General features: G+C 40.6%; 1 protein-coding gene across 3 annotated transcripts in view; it reads right to left on the reverse strand.

Moving 5' to 3' along the window:
- The window catches only part of trps1 (trichorhinophalangeal syndrome I), a 118464-nt gene extending 112067 nt beyond the window's left edge, over positions 1-6397 (reverse strand). The window contains exons 1-2 of one of the 3 annotated variants that reach the window (XM_013135602.4): positions 6104-6397; positions 173-472 (exon numbers count right to left, since the gene is read on the reverse strand). In XM_013135602.4, coding sequence (XP_012991056.2) covers positions 173-185 — 13 coding nt within the window. In that variant the 5' untranslated portion in view covers positions 186-472; positions 6104-6397. Of the gene's footprint in view, positions 1-172; positions 473-5800; positions 5931-6103 lie in introns of those variants that run through there. The other 2 variants (XM_013135604.4, XM_013135603.4) reach the window with 2 other exon arrangements.
- Positions 6398-18419: the final 12022 nt, after the last annotated feature.

Consider the following 18419-nt stretch of genomic DNA (forward strand, 5'->3'; position numbering starts at 1 on the left):
AACCCAGCCTTGGACTTGCAATTACAAAAACAAAGCTCGAAGATCCTTAATTGCTTTGGTTTTTGGGCTAACTTGCCACGATTTCAAGTAACCTGAGTAGAAACACCCTGCACATTTTCTACACCTATCCTGTGCATTTTGAGGCATTTGAAAAATACAGCAAGCCACATACCTCTGCTGTGCATTGGGTTAGTGCATTATCAGCACAGATTCCACAAGGAGCCAGATATCAGAGTTGGCACAACATCCAGAGACCTTGCCCTGGTTCAACACTGAGTTATCCTTTATTCCACGTCCACGCCACTGACACTTTTATTCCATTGTCTTTTTCTTTGGTTGTCACTGTTGCCGTTTCAGCTGAGTCTTTCTCAGGTTTCTGAAGGTTGATCACTTCTTCCACGTGTCTAGTTAGAGGAGGTGACAGATTTCACTGGAGCACACCTCAGGATGTTTTTCTCCCCGCAACCGCGCGCTGTTTGAAAAAAGAAAAAAGGCAAACGTAAAAAAGGAGGCACAAAATGACACCACAAACTGTTTTTAAGTCTGCATGTATCAAAAAACACGCCTCCCACAAAAACACATCAAACATGCTCGAATGCATCCAATGTTATTTCAAAACAAAAGTCTAGAAGCCGGAACAAGTTACAAAAAGCATGTAAAACCAATCTACTTTAAAAAGACCGCACTGACCAACATTTTGCGTGCTATGTGATTTGTAGGGAGAACCACGTGACCAATCAATAAAATACAATTAACGACGAAGCCATTATGTATCAAAGTCAGTCCTGTTTTGTAAGCATCCAGCGGGCATCATCTGCCAAGCTGTCGGCCTCATGAATGAATAGGAGCTCTAACAGGACGGCAGGCCCTCTGGCAAACCAAATTGGAAACAGGAAAACAAACATTCTCGAGGAACACAATTTCACCCCCCCCCCCCCCACAACCCACCCCCCAACACGCGTCATCCTGTCCAACCTGTCTTAGACAGTGCCCACTCCAGCTACACTGGACCACACAGACTGAGAGAGGAACACCTAACCACAATGACAGAAGGAGGAACAAACACGGGAGAATATGGAGAAAAGAAAGGAACACACTGATAGACATTCAGGAAAAGAGCGAGCTAACGCAACATAAAGACTAGCTAAGCTGACTCATCAGAGTTCAACAGAGGAGAGGGAACGGAGCGCGTTTTTAGCAGACTCTGCTACTAATCAATGGCTGTATCTGTGTCTGGGCGATGGGTAGGGAATTTATACGCTGGCAAGCCCAAAGCGCACTATGGAAATCAGAAGATAAATAGACACACAAATCCACAGAGACAAATACACACACTTCATGGAGTTGAAAAGAAGAGGCTTATGTGATCGGGCAAAAAAAGGGACATTCCTGATCTTTAAATGCAAAATAATAGAGCCAATATATTTTGTAAATCCAAATAGTTATTATTAATATTAAACCAAAAATATGAAGATGAAACATGTTCAAAACTATTAAACAGAAATGGTCCATATTTTGTGGATTTCGTAATGACTTCATATGGTCTATGTATTATGAGCAACTTATTTATACTGACGAACGAGTAACATAAACCTAGTTTATAAAAATCTATATTTGATAGGCCAAGTGCTAGCAAATGTACCGTTATTTCATATTCTTAATCAAGGTCAGCCCTCCTAATCACATTCAGTTACTTGCAAAACATTTCGCATTCAGGGTGAAACTAAATCAAAATGTAGACTTCATCTGCATCCGTTATTTGTAATACTCCTGTTTGTTTACAGTCAGTGGAGAAGATGTGTCCTTACCAATATATGGATTAAATAAATATGCCATTCATACTCCTTCCCAATCACAAAATAATTATGGGTGCCTGAATGGCTATAGCCTAAGGATAATTCTAAGCTATGCTCAATCAATTAATCCTAAAATAATGTTCGTTTTTCACAATTATAAATAACGTAATAAATAAATAATCTGTTTAGTCTATTTTTTGTTGCATGCACTTCAAAGGAAAGTTGTTCATGAGTCAAATTCTACAGTATCATGTTTATTTTTGTTCCCGTTAATTGAGCAGCATTTCGATCCAGTGACACCCTAGTCAGAAAAGACCCCTAGGAGGAAGGCCTGCTGGCATTTTCAACTCTCCCAAAACTGTTGGGAGTTTACCTTACATTGTTAGAAATGGCAAACAGGTAATCTGCCTTTTGGCAAGTTGCCTTAATGTTTGCTCACTATGCTACACTGTTGTGCTCAGACATACTCCTGTGGCGCAAGGCGAGATCAAATATAATGAAATCTTGCTGGTGGCATCGTTAAACATTCATCATTGATGATGGCTCTCATTGTTGTCATTGTTGTTAGTTGACAGACTTTCATAATCTAAACCCCTACCAGACACATCAGGTACGGAAAAGGAGGACTCTAGCTTCATTCTTAATGTGAAACGGAAAGTGTCTAGGTGTAAGTAATTACCACACCTCAAGCCAAGCCTGTATTCACGGTCTAGTTCAAACAAACCCCATCAACGACTGAAGGGGACACACTGGAAACCATTTCCAACGGGGAAACCAACGAAATACGAACTTGCTGTAACAGGTGAACACATCGCCGAGCCAAACGTGCCTCGAGAACAAGGCCTACTTTCAATCCTTTTTTTAAACCGCTGCACAGAATGTATGGAAAACATTTGTTCAGTTAAATGCAACGTTTGTGTAAAATACATGAACTGTCACAGGTCTTGGATCAGCACCTGACAGTGGGATGGACTTTTTAAAACAAATAAGAAGAGAAAAAGTAGCTGAATCAACAACTATTGCTTGTGTAGCACATAGATTACTCTAGCCCCTGGAATCATTTCCCCACAAATCTGGAAAACAAACGACTTGCTTGCCAGGGTGAATTTAAGGCGTTTACCACTCTAAGTAAACTAGTCAGATGGTTAAAGAAAATCAAAAGTTTCCTGCCTCTCCTAGTTGCACGTATCAAACTAACAGAAAAGGTGCGAAGACACTTGCAAAAGGCATTAGAGACAGTTGTGATGCAAAGAGCGCCTTTGCTATAAAAATCTAAATTAAGACTTAAAATTACTCATAGCCAATGTAAGTTTCCTTTGTTTATTTCTGTTAGCGCCCTGATAGGGGGTTTGGCTAGACAAACTGTTACAGGTCAAAAATGACTAAACAGATGTTGTACAGTATGTGGGATTTTCAGTTTCAATACATTTTCACAGTGATACAAACACCACCGGAAAAAGTCAAAACGTTGCTGAATGACAATGAAGCATGCCTGAGTCGACAAAACAGATCTTCATCAATCTACATATGCATATAATGTTAGCACATTTCTTTAATTTATTAAACATATAGATTGTCTCAAATTCCCAAATGGCTTATGTATCTTATTACATTACCACCTGTAATGTCTAAAAATGTTGATGGAGTCATGGAAATGTTTTACCTGCTCTGTTGAGGTTTCACGTCGTTTAAAACTTAAGGCCTCACCAGTTTTTATATTATACATCACTTTTTTCACGTGGCCTTAAGAGATTGACCTTTTCATTAATAATTCATTATGAAGGAGCACATACATAGGGAATATGGTACAAAGAAAAAAAGAACACAAACAGAGTGGCTGTCCTAACGGTGATTTAAAAAAAATCACCCTAGAAGAAGTTGTGCAAACTCTAAAGCCGTGTATAACAAATGCAAGCCCCCCCACCGATGCATTCTCCCACCGACAAGACCCAAATTCATCTGTCAGCCGTAAAGTTTCTAACTAGAAAAGAGCTGGTCCGTTGCATCCCCCTCTCCAAAAGACTCTAAGATGTGAAGCCATTTACATTTCAAATATACTTAGCACAATTCAGCAGTCACTTCAAACAGCTCTTATCAAACTAACCATGTGGATCTTTCTCTCACTTTTGAAGGAAATGTTCTATGTGTAGGAGCACTAAATACTGATGATAAGTAATTTTCTTTTTCATGACTCTCAAAATACTTAAAAGCTAAACTCAATTTGTTTTAGAAAATTTGTCTTAGGAGTGGTTGCTTGCATCAAATTGATTATTTTGACAAAACACAGTGTGAACCAAATTAATTAAGGTTTCAAAGTGATTCAAGTATCATATGTTACAAGGCTACACTGAGAACAAAGCTAACTTTGATGCATATCATGTGTACAAAATAACATTTTTGAACGTGTGTTATCACTATTAAGTTGTCATTGATATGCACAACAACAAGAATTGGTCTTAGACAAAGCCCTATGGGAAGTCAATAAAACAAATTTACAAGTCATCTTTTCAAACTTGTTGAGACTGTATTTTTAGTTAAACTCAAGTCCCCTCTCCGAATGACAAAAAGCATTTATTTGCTTTGGCCACGTCATTAACAAACTTTCACTGAAAAGAAAATCGCTTTTATAGAAAGATGTATCATTTCCAGACACATGCTGTCGCCCTGGCGTGTAGGCTGGTTGGTTTCACAGTTTACAGGAATGAATACGAATCATCTACTGGAACCAACATGGGAATTTTGTGTCATAACAATGTAACTACAAACCAGTACATAAGTGAAGATGAAAAGCTGCAGATTAAGAGTTGTGGTCATAGAGGAAATTAAATGTACTTTCTTACAAACTGGAATTTTTTAAAATATGAATATAAATATTTTCTAGGAGTACAGAGTGCTGAAGAAAAGTCTATATCTTTAGGAGGTTATAGTAAATCCAACATAATCAAGCTCATGCACACACTGAAAGCATTTGGCATTTTTACGCTGGGAAAAACAAGGTTTTACCTGCCACTGAAAGTAACAGTTGCCCCAAGAGTTCAGGTACAGCAGATAGAACTATCATGCCTCCTGAGAAAAGTAATTGAGCAGGGAAATGTAACAAGGCAGAAATACGTGGTTTTAATACGATTTTTTGCATAATATAATGAAAAGCTAAGTTGAGTCATGCAAGCTGAACTGCTTCATCACTCACACACTAAACTTTCTACCAGTTACACAGACACACACACAAGCACACTGCACATCTGTGTCATATTTTATGAGGTAGAAGTTTAGAAAATTATAAGACATGCCTTTTTCATGTTTCTTGCTACTGACATTTTAGGAGGAATTTTAAAAATGTAATTAATAGCGTTTCCAGCACTTCCACACTTTTTTAGTTTGTAATAGTTAAAATAACTTTATACAGCACAACAACTACTTTGTTACACGTTGTATTGAGTTTCAACATAAAATGACAACCATAACCAACATAGAACACATAGTTAACTTTAAAAAAGTTATTCAAGATAGGTTACTAGGGAAATTGGTTGATTGTGCATTTGAACTAACTTAGCTGTGTGCCTCATTGTAATTAGTTGAAATATTCTCCAGACCGAAGTGTGTTGCCATGCCTACGCTTTTTCTTATCTTTGAGGAACATCACAGTTACGGAAAGTTGTATAAGTTGAGTGGAAAACGCTATTGAGTTCTCGACATGAATCATTAAACTTTAACAATACACTTCAAAATAGACAAAGTTTCAGAAACCCGATACATTACACTGTAAGACAACATATCGTCTACCAAGCGCTCTGTCCACGAACAATGAAAAAACGCGATGCGCCAAATAAAATCCTTATCTTATCAGTGAATGTGACATATTGTCACAGATATTCTCAAGACGATAGCTCCATGATGTCACTAAGACCTATCCAGAATGCGTTGCGTCCTATACAAATGAATACTACAACACCCTAAAAGCAATTTTTTTCAATAAAATGTGAAGAAAAAAGTAAGCCACAAACCTACTGGAACTCATGTTATTTCTCCATGTCTCAATACGTGACCCCCTTTATTAAGGCTACTGCTTCTAGCATGTAGCCAATTTAAATTTCTCATGCGTTTGACCCAACAAATCCTAAATGCCATGTGAAATCCGAGAAGCCCTGCTGTTTTTCACAGCAAAGTAGCTCACAACTGATTCACGAAATCCCATAGCTCTTACATAACATTCGCTAAAAGCGATCAGCATTCTGGAACTACTGTAAATTCACATCTAATTGTTCGCCTCGGTACTCGTAACGTGCATTGATTCGCTTTCTCCTTACCTGTTGATTAAATTGCAATAGTCTTTGCAGTCTGAAAGATGGTGGAGCTTTGGCGTAAGCCATGAACCGTCTTTGTGTTGTTTGTTTGTTGATCTCGGGGTATTATTTCTTTTTTTGTTAGAGGGGGTATAAGATTTCGAATCTCGCCTGTGCAAGTGGAATCAGGGTGACTGTGTATAATATTTAAAACGCCCGAGTCTGGATGGAAAAGGAGGGTTAGTTTGCAGTGATCTTAGTTCTTTATCAGAAATGTTATCGCTTGACAGGACCTCAGACTCCAAGCATTACGTCAGTTTCAAGACACCAACACTATTAATATCAAGAAGCCCTTGCGGAGGAAAGCGCCACCCCAGACCCGACGGTCTTAAAGGGACAGAAGCATCCATGCTCCTCCGCCCAACCTAGGGTTTGATGCAATACTAAGAAGTGAACACTTGATCCATTTAATATCAGAAATGATCTAATGTTAATCTTATATGATCACTGTAATGATGTGGTCACTCAGTGCGCATTTGCAGTATGTTACATATAATTCGATCACAAATTACATTCAGTCAATCTTGATTATTAATATTAATATATAATATTATATATATATATATATATATATATATATATATAATATATATATATATATATATATATATATATATATATATATACACACACACATATACATATATACACACACATATACATATATGTGTGTGTATATAATCTGACATGTCTTGTGGGCATACTACCAGAATAAAATCATTACATAAAATTTTTTATATCACAACCAAAAAAGTCCAGAACATTACTCATCTATATATGATTAGAGATAATGTATTTGTTAAAAACATATAATTTCAACAAAACAAGACCATGATACCCCAAATCTAATCTTACCATCCACGTGCTGGCACATTAGTTCAATAATATAATATTATGTATTGTAGGATTTTTATTGTATAATATATTGTATAATAGCATATTATGCAAATATAAATGTTTGTGTACCCCTTGTAGCCTTTTCGTGGTAATAGAAAATAAAGATGATCAGTCAATGTGTGTGTTTTCAAATTGCCTTAAATGCCATGAGAACCTGAAATCTCCAGCATGTTTTGAGTCTTGTTTATAGTAGAGCATATTTGTTTGGGAAGTAATTTTGATTAATAAATTAATTTTGTTTATAGATTATGAAATGGAATGCATGCTGAGTTGCATAAGAAACTGAAGTTGCTGACAGACAGACACAAGGAAAGTTTTGAGATACAGTTTTTCATTTGGTAAACAATATAAATTAATAATTATAATGTTGAATATATATTTGCAAAGACACTATATGTTACAAATGCTTATTTAAGTATTTTGCAAAATAAAACACTCTTGTTTCAATACAAAATAGGTATGGCAAACATTACATTAATCTTTGCTTGTAAATTGTCACAAGTAAACAATTGACCTTTTAAGTTCACAACTTGCCAGTCATTCCAAGCATGCATTAAGCACCACAACACTCAATTAGAATAAAAATGTGATGATTCTTCAAGTTAAATGTATTCCAGAACTATTGCATTTGTTTATTAGATACTGATTTTTGCCAATATACCTGTAAGTCTGTAAGCACTTCCAGGCAACTGTTATTTTTTTATATATTTTTTTAACAAGCAGTCTTGGGGGAAAATAAAACCTTTAAACCACATTTTTAAACTTTTACCAAAAACGTCTCACCACATAGATCTTCATTCTATGAAGAATGTACAGTGGGTGTGTTTTGTGATGTTTGTGTGTGTCTGAAGTACTTTTGTGAATAATATTTGCCAGTGTGTGTGTGTGTGTGTGTGTGTGTGTGTGTGTGTGTGTGAGTGAGAGAGAGAGAGTGAGTGTGAGAGAGAGAGAGAGAGAGCTTGTGAGTGTCTTTTTAAAGTTTTTTCAAAGTGTACAAAAGATTACAATTCAATCTTCTCATTGCATGGTTTAAATTGCTCACACTGAAGCTTGAATATGGATTTTCTAGGTTATGAGAGCAAGTTAAGCTTAAGAAATCACAGACTTCGTCTGACATTTTCCACAGGCTTTCCATTTTCTGCTCTTTTTTCCTCCTCAGTTCAGATAGGGAATATGAGATGTGAGAATGCATTCGTATAAGTAGCATACTTAATGGCAGCTCACACTGTGCTCTCGTCTTTTGTGGTTTCTTTTTGTTGTGGGGGTGGGATTAATGATGAAGTCACTTACATATAAACTGATTTTGCTTTTACATTCGTCATGCAAACATAAGATGAACTTATGTCAAGGGGTTGGCAGATAGCCTAGCAGTTATGACCTCTGACCAGGAACCAAAAGGTTTTTAGTTTGAATATCCATGCCAATAAGAGTGAAACATCTAATAGTTAACCATAATGGCCCCAGATAGTCTCTGGATAAGAGCATCTGCAAAGAGTCTGAATGCTGCTATCATGAGTCATTTGCTATGACTAATGACTGAAACATAAAAACAGTGAAGCTTGCCCCCCCCCCCCCCCCCCCCCCCCCCCCCCCCCCCCCCGTCCTTACACAATACCATGCAATTTTCATAACTGTCCATACTCTCCTCACAAGTAGTAAGCTGTGTATAAGTAAACTTTCCAACGGCTGTGAACAGACAGAAACATGAACCAAGACATGTCTGATGTGCTGCTGTTAGTTGAATACCAGCTGCAGTATGTAGGACCTACTTTCTTACATAGGGGTTATTATGTAATGTCAATCAAATATATTTAAGACTGCAATATTCAACGTGTCCACATTTCCAAACATTGTTGCATGTACAACATGTGTTTATATATATATACTGTACATATATGTATGTGTGTGTATGTGTGTATATCAATCAATCAGATTTATTTAAAAAGCCCTTTTTACAACAGCAGTTGTCACAAAGAGCTTTTATAGAAACACCCGGCCTTAAACCCCAAGGATCAAACAACAGTAGTGTTGAATTTCTGTATATATACTGTACATATATGTGTGTGTATATATACTATACATATATGTGTGTGTGTATGTGTGTATATATATTATATACATCTCTGGAAGAAATTAAGAGACCATTGCACCTTATTCTTTCATTTCCAAAATAGTTGAAAAAGAAGGTTTTGAGTGAGGAAAAAAATTAAGAGACCACTGCAAATGGAACGCTTCTGTTCCTCACTCAAAACTCCCCTTTTCACCTCTTTTGGAAAGGAAAGAAAAAGGCCAGTGGTCCCTTAATTCTGTATATATACACACAACGCTTGAATGCATTGTATGTGCATTCATCCATATGTGTGTTTCAGCTCTGCCTGCTTGACGGCATTGCGGAGGGTATTGTCTTTCATCTGGTCATGCTGGCCAACTCTTCACATAGTATAGGAATATTTAAACCCGGGGTGAGTGACCTCATACAAAATGACTCCTTACAGCGTGGGTCTGTAACCTACACTTTTCACTCACTTCCATATTACCAATAAACTAATGTGGTCCACACACCCACACACACACACACACCCCGACAGTTGTCCAGAAATCACATCAGGGCCTCTCCCCCTGTCGGCGGTTCAACCTGATTTGGACCCTCAGGTCTTCCAGATGTCCTACAGGTGCACCATGGAGAGCATCCTGACTGGCTGCATGAGGGCGTTGTGTGGTGACTGGACCGCAAGGCCATTCAGATGTGTAGCCTGTAGAGCTCAGAGAAACACTCTAAAAACCCTGGTCTCTACACCACCTCTAGTCAGAAACCTGACAGGACATCCTGAAGCCAGAAGACTAGACCTTTGGACAAGACTGTCAAATGGTTACTGCTAAATGGCTCTCCAGATCTGTCCTCCTTTGTGTACTCAAGTCTCGACATAGACACACACGCTTTCCCTCCCACACACTCACACACTTTCACACACGTACTATAAGTTGATGCGACTGTTACTTCCCAGTTCGCTACCACCCCAGACCATGCATACCTCTCACACTCAGGACACACTCCTGGGACCTCGTCTTATTCAATACAGTTATAAACACACAAGTGTTCAGTCATTTTGTGTGTTCTATTTTATTGGTAATTTATGATCTACTTCCATATCTGTTTATTGCTGTTTGAACTGTGTATGTACAGTATGTGTCTAGCTATATTTACTCATCCAACTAAATTTCTGTCTATACATCTTTTTGTCTGTCTGTCTGTCTATATGTACTGACTTGGTGCCTGGCCACAGCAGTTGACAAATGACCACAAACCCCAAAGATGCATTGTTGTTATTATGAACCGCAACACTAACAGTTAAAGTTTGTTATGTCACACCCGAAATATACAATCCCATATACCAAGGATTTCAAACAAACAGCATTCAGGATTCAAACCATCCAGGTTATAATGGTTATTTAAGATTATCTATCACTGTAAAAGTATGAATCTGCTCTCATTAGTTTGACCGAACTGCATGAACATAAAAAAATAACAAACACAAAAATAATGTCTTGTTAAGAGAAAATAATGTTTCAAAAAATGTGGTTTCGTTTACCTGATAGTATCAGCGGATATTTTGTGCTTCCTTATATATTTATATTTCCTTATTCTGTCCCTCTCACTTCCTGTTTGCCCAAGAAATGTGGTTTCACGATGGTTACAGGCTCATGGGTATGCTTGACTTCAGCATCAGGACAGTGCAACTAGTGATCCATACCCCTCATTTAGCTTCCTTATCCAATTGAAACTACAGCCTGTGCAGCAAAACGTGAGCCGCATTTTCACTCAGATACATAAAAGGTCTTTCTGAACCACACGCCCACGCTCGGTTAGCATTTATTCAAATAATTAGATGAGTAAAGAAATCCAACTGCCGCTCAGTTGGGACAAATGATGCCTCCGTGGTGACTTTTATTTCTTTTTTTACAAAAGAAAGCGCTAATTGTAACTCAGCCTTAAATCCAGAGCAAAACGTAAGAAGTACAAGAGGTAACATGGAATTAAACATAATCTCAGCCATGGGAAATGACTCGGCAGAGATATCAGCAGGCAGGACCCCTTTGACTCGGCTGGCCAACACCTGGATAGCTAAACACTGCCTGTGTGTATTGATCACCATTCTCTTTGTGATTGTGTGTATTTGAGTGTGTGTGTGTGTGTGTGGGGGGGGGGGGGGGGGGTGTTCTCACCTAGCCACGAAACAGAATGTCAGATGTAAGCCATGAGGAGAACCTCTTCGTGTTGTTAATCATTGCCTCTTTAGATGTGTCGGCTTGAAAAGGATGTGCCAACCGATAACCTGGAAATGAGTCGTCTGTCTTCCTTTTAAACACTTTGGTTGTGCTTTCGCGGTGGGGTCAACATCCGTCTTGTGTTGGGCGAGGACAACTACATTGAAGGATTAGGAACAATTATGGCTTCTCAAGGAGGAGGATTCTGGAGCGGACTGAAACATAATGAGAGCTTGGGGCAGGTTGTCTTTTACACAGCGTCTGCCTATTGGCCTGAGAGACAGGACCTTAGCACTGACAGCAGCCTGAGACAAGCTATTAGGCATCCCAGTCGCCACAGGAGCAAACTGAGACAAACCTATGGAGGACAAAGGGAAGGAAAAGTTACCAAGAGTGAAACTTGAGTGGGAAGCTGAAAACTGGCTCCGTTGCGAAAGTTGGACAGGCAAGGTGGATACGGCCCCTGCAATACACAGAATCTCTGAATACACATACAGTACAGGAGGCTTTCAGTGTGTTTTTCTGCAGTTTAACTGTAATGATACTATAAACACGGTGATTATAGGAATGGAACTGATAAAAAAGTCAAGCCTTTCCTTGAAAATTGCCATCGTAATGCTAAATTTAGAACAATAGACAGGGCATTTGGAATGCCATTAGAACATTGGGGCAAGATTTTCAGTGGTTCCAAAATCTAAACATTTCGAGTGCATTTCCTGCCTGCTGGAAATGTATACGCGGAACAAATTTGATTCATAAATGGGCAGTTTTCAATTTTAGTGTTTGCTTCATCCATGCAGTTCCGTAAATGAAATTCTCTGACTGGAACTACAAAGTGAAAACTTTTGTCTGGAAGAACTGCTCAGGGTACCATTTCTACAATACTTTCTCACCCTGAAGCTCAAGGGAAGCCATTTGAAAACGAGGGCCGAATGAAGGCAATTTTATACCTGAGCACATATATTCCACCACATTTCAAAATGGGAAATTACTATACCATATTTTTTTTTTCTATAATGACCAAATAGATGTGATTTGAGTTAGGTCATGTTCCTCAGCTCAGACATCGAATTTATCCACCAATGGCTGTCTGCCATGTCATCGGCTTCACCATCAACTGAAAGGTTGCTATTGCTTGCATGTGATGTGGCTAAATGACACCTAAAATACCTATTCAGACGTTGTATAATCTGTGCAGGGGAACGCAACCTCATTCACCTTCATGCCCTCACAGAGACGAACAGAGCCACTGTGTGTTTAAGAGGAAGACTAGGCAGACGTTTTTGTTTTGTTTTTTTGTTTTCCAAATGTGAGAAGAACTCATGCAAGAGGAGATCCAATGAGAGCAAGGCTAAAGTCAGCCATGTGGAGTCACTGTCCAGACAGACAGGAACACGGCCAGCATCTCATCAACAGGGCGGATACAGAACACTGAGTCCTCACTCACCCACTCACTTCAGAACCCTGGCAGAGAGAGGCCGAGGGAGACAGGAAGTAGGAAGAGAGATAGAACCTGGGTCAGAGAGAGCAGGGGAGTGAGATGGAGGGGTGGAATAGAGAGAGCGAGGAAGAGGGAGGGAGAACAGAGAGAGGATGAAGGGGGAAGAGAATTAGGGAGAGAGATGGGGGTAGAGAGAAAGAGAGGGGGAGGAAGGGGCTGTGGGGAGAAAGAACAGGGGTAAGGAGAGAAAGTTAGGGAGAGAGGGCCCATGCAGATGCCCTTGTGGCTTGCTTAATTCTCACTGCCTCCTGAGAAGGGAAATGGAAAAGGAAAAACAGCATCTGAGATCAAGACACCCCTTGCACACGGTTCGGAGTTGTGGTGCCACGGCAAGAGGTGGACGTAGGCAGACCCAGACAGGAAGTCCTAGCGGTTAAGATTTCACGGAGAACTGATACCCCTTCAAAATACTCTGGGTTGAACCGAGGCTGGGGCCCCTCTGAAAGGCTGTGCAATAGAGACCAGTACCACTTAGTCCCAAAATGGCACTAGATATGAGCTACTGCTGACCACAGCCCAGTTGAAAAGTTGCGCACTATATAGAGAACAGGTTGCCATTTGGGACTGAATTGAAATAGTGGGTTATTGCTGTGTAAAAAAAACAATTTCAGCATGTGATTTAATGGCAAATGCCAAATACCTGCATTCATTTATATACCATAAACATTTCTTTACCAGGATTTGTACTGCATTTCCAGACAAGGCTCAGACAATTCAACCTGTGGTGCCAAGGACACAGATCAAGGAGTATGTTCTGCTCAGATTTTACCCACTGTTCATTAGTTTACAGAGAAACAAATATAGAAGCCATCATAAGCACATCATTACCCTGAATTCCCTTTACTGTGTTGCTGGGCTGCCCGAGGTGCTTTCCATTGTCTTAATGAGGAAAGAGAGGGAGGGACAGAATGAGAGAGAGAGAGAGAGAGAGAGAGAGAGAGAAAGAGAGAGAGAGAGGAGGAATAGGAGAGTGAGAGAAAAACAGATCAGCAGAGGTAGTTGGAGAGGGAGATAGACAGACAAAAAAAACTGATAGAGAGATAACTTTGATAGATACACAGATGTGAAGATAGATATATGGATGTATAGATAGATAAGCAGATGTGCAGATAAATATATGGATGTATAGATAGATAAACAGATGTGTAGATAGATATATGGATGTATAGATAGATACACAGATGTTATAGATAGATATATGGATGTATAGATAGATACACAGATGTGTAGATAGATACATAGATGTGTAGATAGATATATGGATGTATAGATAGATACACAGATGTGTCGATAGATAGATGTATGTATAGATAGATACACAGATGTGTAGATAGATATATGGATGTATAGATAGATACACAGATGTATAGATGTATACATAGATAGATATATACACAGATGTGTAGATAGATAGATAGACAGACAGACAGACAGATACACAGATTGTTGCTAGATAGATAGATAGATAGATAGATGATTGAAGGATAAATAGGGAGAGCAGCCAGGTGGTACAGTGTCATCGGCATGGCAGACCAAGTCTGTGGTTTACTTCTCCCATGAGCCTCACTGCTCCGAGAGAGCTGTCCTCAAGTAAACACAGGTGATATCAGCCAAGTGGAGGTGGCTACCCATGCCAGCTTCGCATTCTCTTTCACTCTTTCCGTCCATCTGTCCCTTTTGCTCCTACCTTATTCTCCCGATGCCTATATATCTCTATATCTCTTCACTCACCTCTATTTCTCTCTTCATCTCTCTGCGTCTCTCGCTCCCCCCCCCCCTCTCTCTCTCTCTCTCTCTCTCTCTCTCTCTCTCTCTCTCTCTCTCTGTGTCTCTCCACCTTGCATCTCTTCCTTCCTTTTTGCTGCTCAGCTCAGTCACAGTTTCACCAGACGGGTTCAGGAGACCAGGACCTTTCTGTAGTGGTGCCATCAATCCATCAGACACACACACACACACCCACACCCACACAGTGACTCCATGCCAGTGACCTCAGCAGGAAACAGAGACAGTCAGATCTTTCAGTATACCTTGCCAGAATGAGACACAGCGTTGAGAGATCTGCATTCAAATTGTGTTAACCTGCGGAAGCCTGCAAAATTAGATCGCCGTCAATCTCCGTGAGACAGAGGTGTCCCAGCGGTGGAGATATAATTAAACATTAATATATGATTTACTGAACATAACATATTTGATGCTGATGTGATTGTCGGCAAAGAAAACTAAAAAACATGCCCGTCCAACACAGCATCCTTTCACCATGAGTTGACAGGTATGCGCAGTGAAAACACGGCTTCGCCTACTGCACGGCCAACTATGATTCTCATCAAACAGCCCGTACAGGTTACATTCATTTCCCACCTTTTAGCTGTAGCCTGTGAAACTGACAACTGGGTGAAGTGAGACAGCGTCTGTGCTTGACCAAGTGGAAGTGGAAGCCATGATTTAGTTCATGCACTTTTACTTTTGTCACGGGCTGTTACGAGTATGCTGCCAGGGCCGAACGACAGTACCTCCCCTACTGCCGCTCACTACTTTCAGCACAAGCCCATAGGGCTCTGGTCAGAAGCAGCACCCTATGTAGAGAACGGGTTGCCATTTGGACCGGAGTTCACGAGCCATCCGGTTCCTTGACCAGCTGGACACTACCAGAGAGTAGGAAGAAGCAGGTGCTCGCTGCCAACACCTCACGGGTGTAACAGTGCTAAAACGTATCAGGTATCCCCATGCCTCCACACTCTATCGCCCCTCATCCCCAGTCTTCCGACCGTACCGCTTCCCCGCTTTGCCCTACTCTTAAAGCTGGTGGGCGGGGATATGTGTCCGCGCAATGTCACACACACTTGGGAAGAACACAATTACACACACACACACACACATAAAAAAACACACGCACACAGGGCAGATATGAGCAGGTGACACCTGCTATCACACAGGGTTAATGTCGTGGGCACAGTGTTTCTGATTTGTACGACAGTCACAAACATCCCCACTTCTGTCTCCACATAATCATGAGCATACCAAGGAGTTTTCAGAATTTACCAGCAGTGAGAAAGAGATTAATGAGGTTTTACTGAAATAAATGAATTTACCCACAGCATTGTTTGTGTCCTCACAACAGCCTGTTTCACCACATCCTGTGTGTTAATGTCTCGTGGTGTGTTTGTGTGTGAGTGCATTTCCACAGACTACGATTTAATCAGAAAAACATTAATTTGGGACTTTTTCCCTGACCCCATTTTGAAAAAAGCAATTTTTAAGAAGTGTCCCCTCTCTAATTTCTTAGTAAACGTGCGTGTTTGTGTGTGTTTGCACCTGTGTGTGTTGGTGTGTTCACATGCACGTGTGTGTGAGTGTAAATGAATGCAAAGTCCCAAAGAAGCCATGAGAAAGCAAATTGTGATGACAGACCACTGAATGCACTGGGATGAGTACAGACAATGACATCTTCGCAGATCGTTCTGGCCCAAAACCAAACACAATAACAAAACATGACAGTTTGTTTGTGGAAATGTTGTGTCCTCTTGGCCTCGCTGAAGCAACAACACACGCCAAACGACAAATAGGACAGGTCACAGAATGTCATGTCAAAATATCACAATTAACCAGCAACTTTGCCAGTACGTTGAAGTTATTTGATTCATTTTTGGTTACAGAATCATCCAGAGGATGGTTACAATGAAGAAGAGTTTTATTCCCATGTCGCGGATACTGTCGAACATGATTAATTGGCTGCCAAAACAGCAGGTCCCAAATTGTCAAGTGTTATTAATAAAGAATATAAACATAGGCTTTTCCTGAAATCAGTTATCTGCATTTTATCACCGCTCTGTTTTTAGACATACGGCTTGTCTCAAAGGTCACTCTAGTTGCCTAGCATCCTATGTCAGAAGGTCAAAGATAGTTCACTTCACTAGGAATTGGGTGACATTTCGGACAATTTATTTTAAATGTTTTTATTTCCTTAATGGGACATTTGAACTCATACAGCTGACAACCAGGTTTATGGTTCAATACATCTGGAGCAAAGCCATAAAAGTATGCCGGAGAATGAATTTACCCACAGTATTTTTCTTGACCTGACAGTGGACTGATTCGCCACATCTAGTTGGTCTGTGTGTCTCGGTAATTGTGTGTGTGTTTGTGTGTGTATTTGTATTTCTAACCTAACTGTATTACTGGGGCAACATTTCCCCAAACTGTGGTTATATCAGAACTTAAGACCTTAACCTCGGACCAAGTTAGGGTCAAGGGGTGGGGCAGTGTAGTGAAATAATGGAAGAGGAGAGAGAGAAATGTAGAGAGGGGACTATCAGGAGAGGGGAGAGATGGGACTATCAGGAGAGGGGAGAGATGGGACTATCAGGAGAGGGGAGAGTTGGGACTATCAGGAGAGGGGAGAGTTTGGACTATCAGGAGAAGGGAGAGATGGGACTATCGGGAGAGGGGAGAGAGGGGACTATCAGGTGTGGGGAGAGAGGGGACTATCATGAGAGGGGAGAGAGGGGACTATCGGGAGAGGGGAGAGAGGGGACTATCGGGAGAGGGGAGAGAGGGGACTATCGGGAGAGGGGACTATCGGGAGAGGGGAGAGATGGGACTATCAGGTGTGGGGAGAGAGGGGACTATCAGGTGTGGGGAGAGAGGGGACTATCAGGAGAGGGGAGAGATGGGACTATCAGGAGAGGGGAGAGATGGGACTATCGGGAGATGGGAGAGAGGGGACTATCGGGAGAGGGGACTATCAGGAGAGGGGAGAGAGGGGACTATCGGGAGAGGGGAGAGAAGGGACTATCAGGAGAGGGGGAGAAAAAGAGGGGAATGGTGAGAGAGAGTAATGGGAGAGGGAAGAGTTAGAGAGACAGGGAGAATGAGCGGAGGCCGCTAGAGGCCGGCTAAGAGAACAGTTAGCATCATTAGTCCTCCACTGTCTGTCCTCGCTGAATGTTTCCTCCGCTAAGTCATGACTGCTGCTCAGCCCAGTGTCTTCCATGCATGCTGGGGCTAATGGAGAAAATATGCTGCTAGCTGACCACGGAATGATCTTAAGTAGCTGCCTTTCCTTTCCTTCAGGCCCCTGTGGACAGGAACAGAGTCCTGGAGACAGAGATGATGGAGGATAACAGATATGTCTCTTGTTAATACTCACACGCTGTGTTCTCCTCTAAGAATTCTCCATCACCATCCACATCAAATGGAAATTATAGCCAACATCATGGAATCTAAAACCAAATGACTTAGAATAGACTGCATGAATGTGCTTTGAGGATGTTGATTGATTTTACTGTATTTGCCAAGTAAGGACTTACTTGATACAACATTGCTAACACCATTTATCCAATACATATACATACATCTCAAAATACATCTCAAAAGTTCATATCAACAATAGAGTGGAGTATCTCTTCTTTCTACTTTGTAATGGATTTGATATGAGGACTAAGAATGATGACAGAGACTGTCAGCCTTAAGGCTCTGAGAGTGCAGAGAGCAGCTCTCTCTGATAACAGGAAGAATATTAAACCTCTCGTGTGTCACCTGCAGGAAGTCACCTTCTTTCCACCTACATTTCTGAATAAAACCCCTCCCTTATATAGCAGACATGCAACAAACACTTGT

The sequence above is a fragment of the Esox lucius genome, chromosome 10 (assembly GCF_011004845.1).
Source record: "Esox lucius isolate fEsoLuc1 chromosome 10, fEsoLuc1.pri, whole genome shotgun sequence".
Classification (NCBI taxonomy): Eukaryota; Metazoa; Chordata; class Actinopteri; order Esociformes; family Esocidae; genus Esox; species Esox lucius.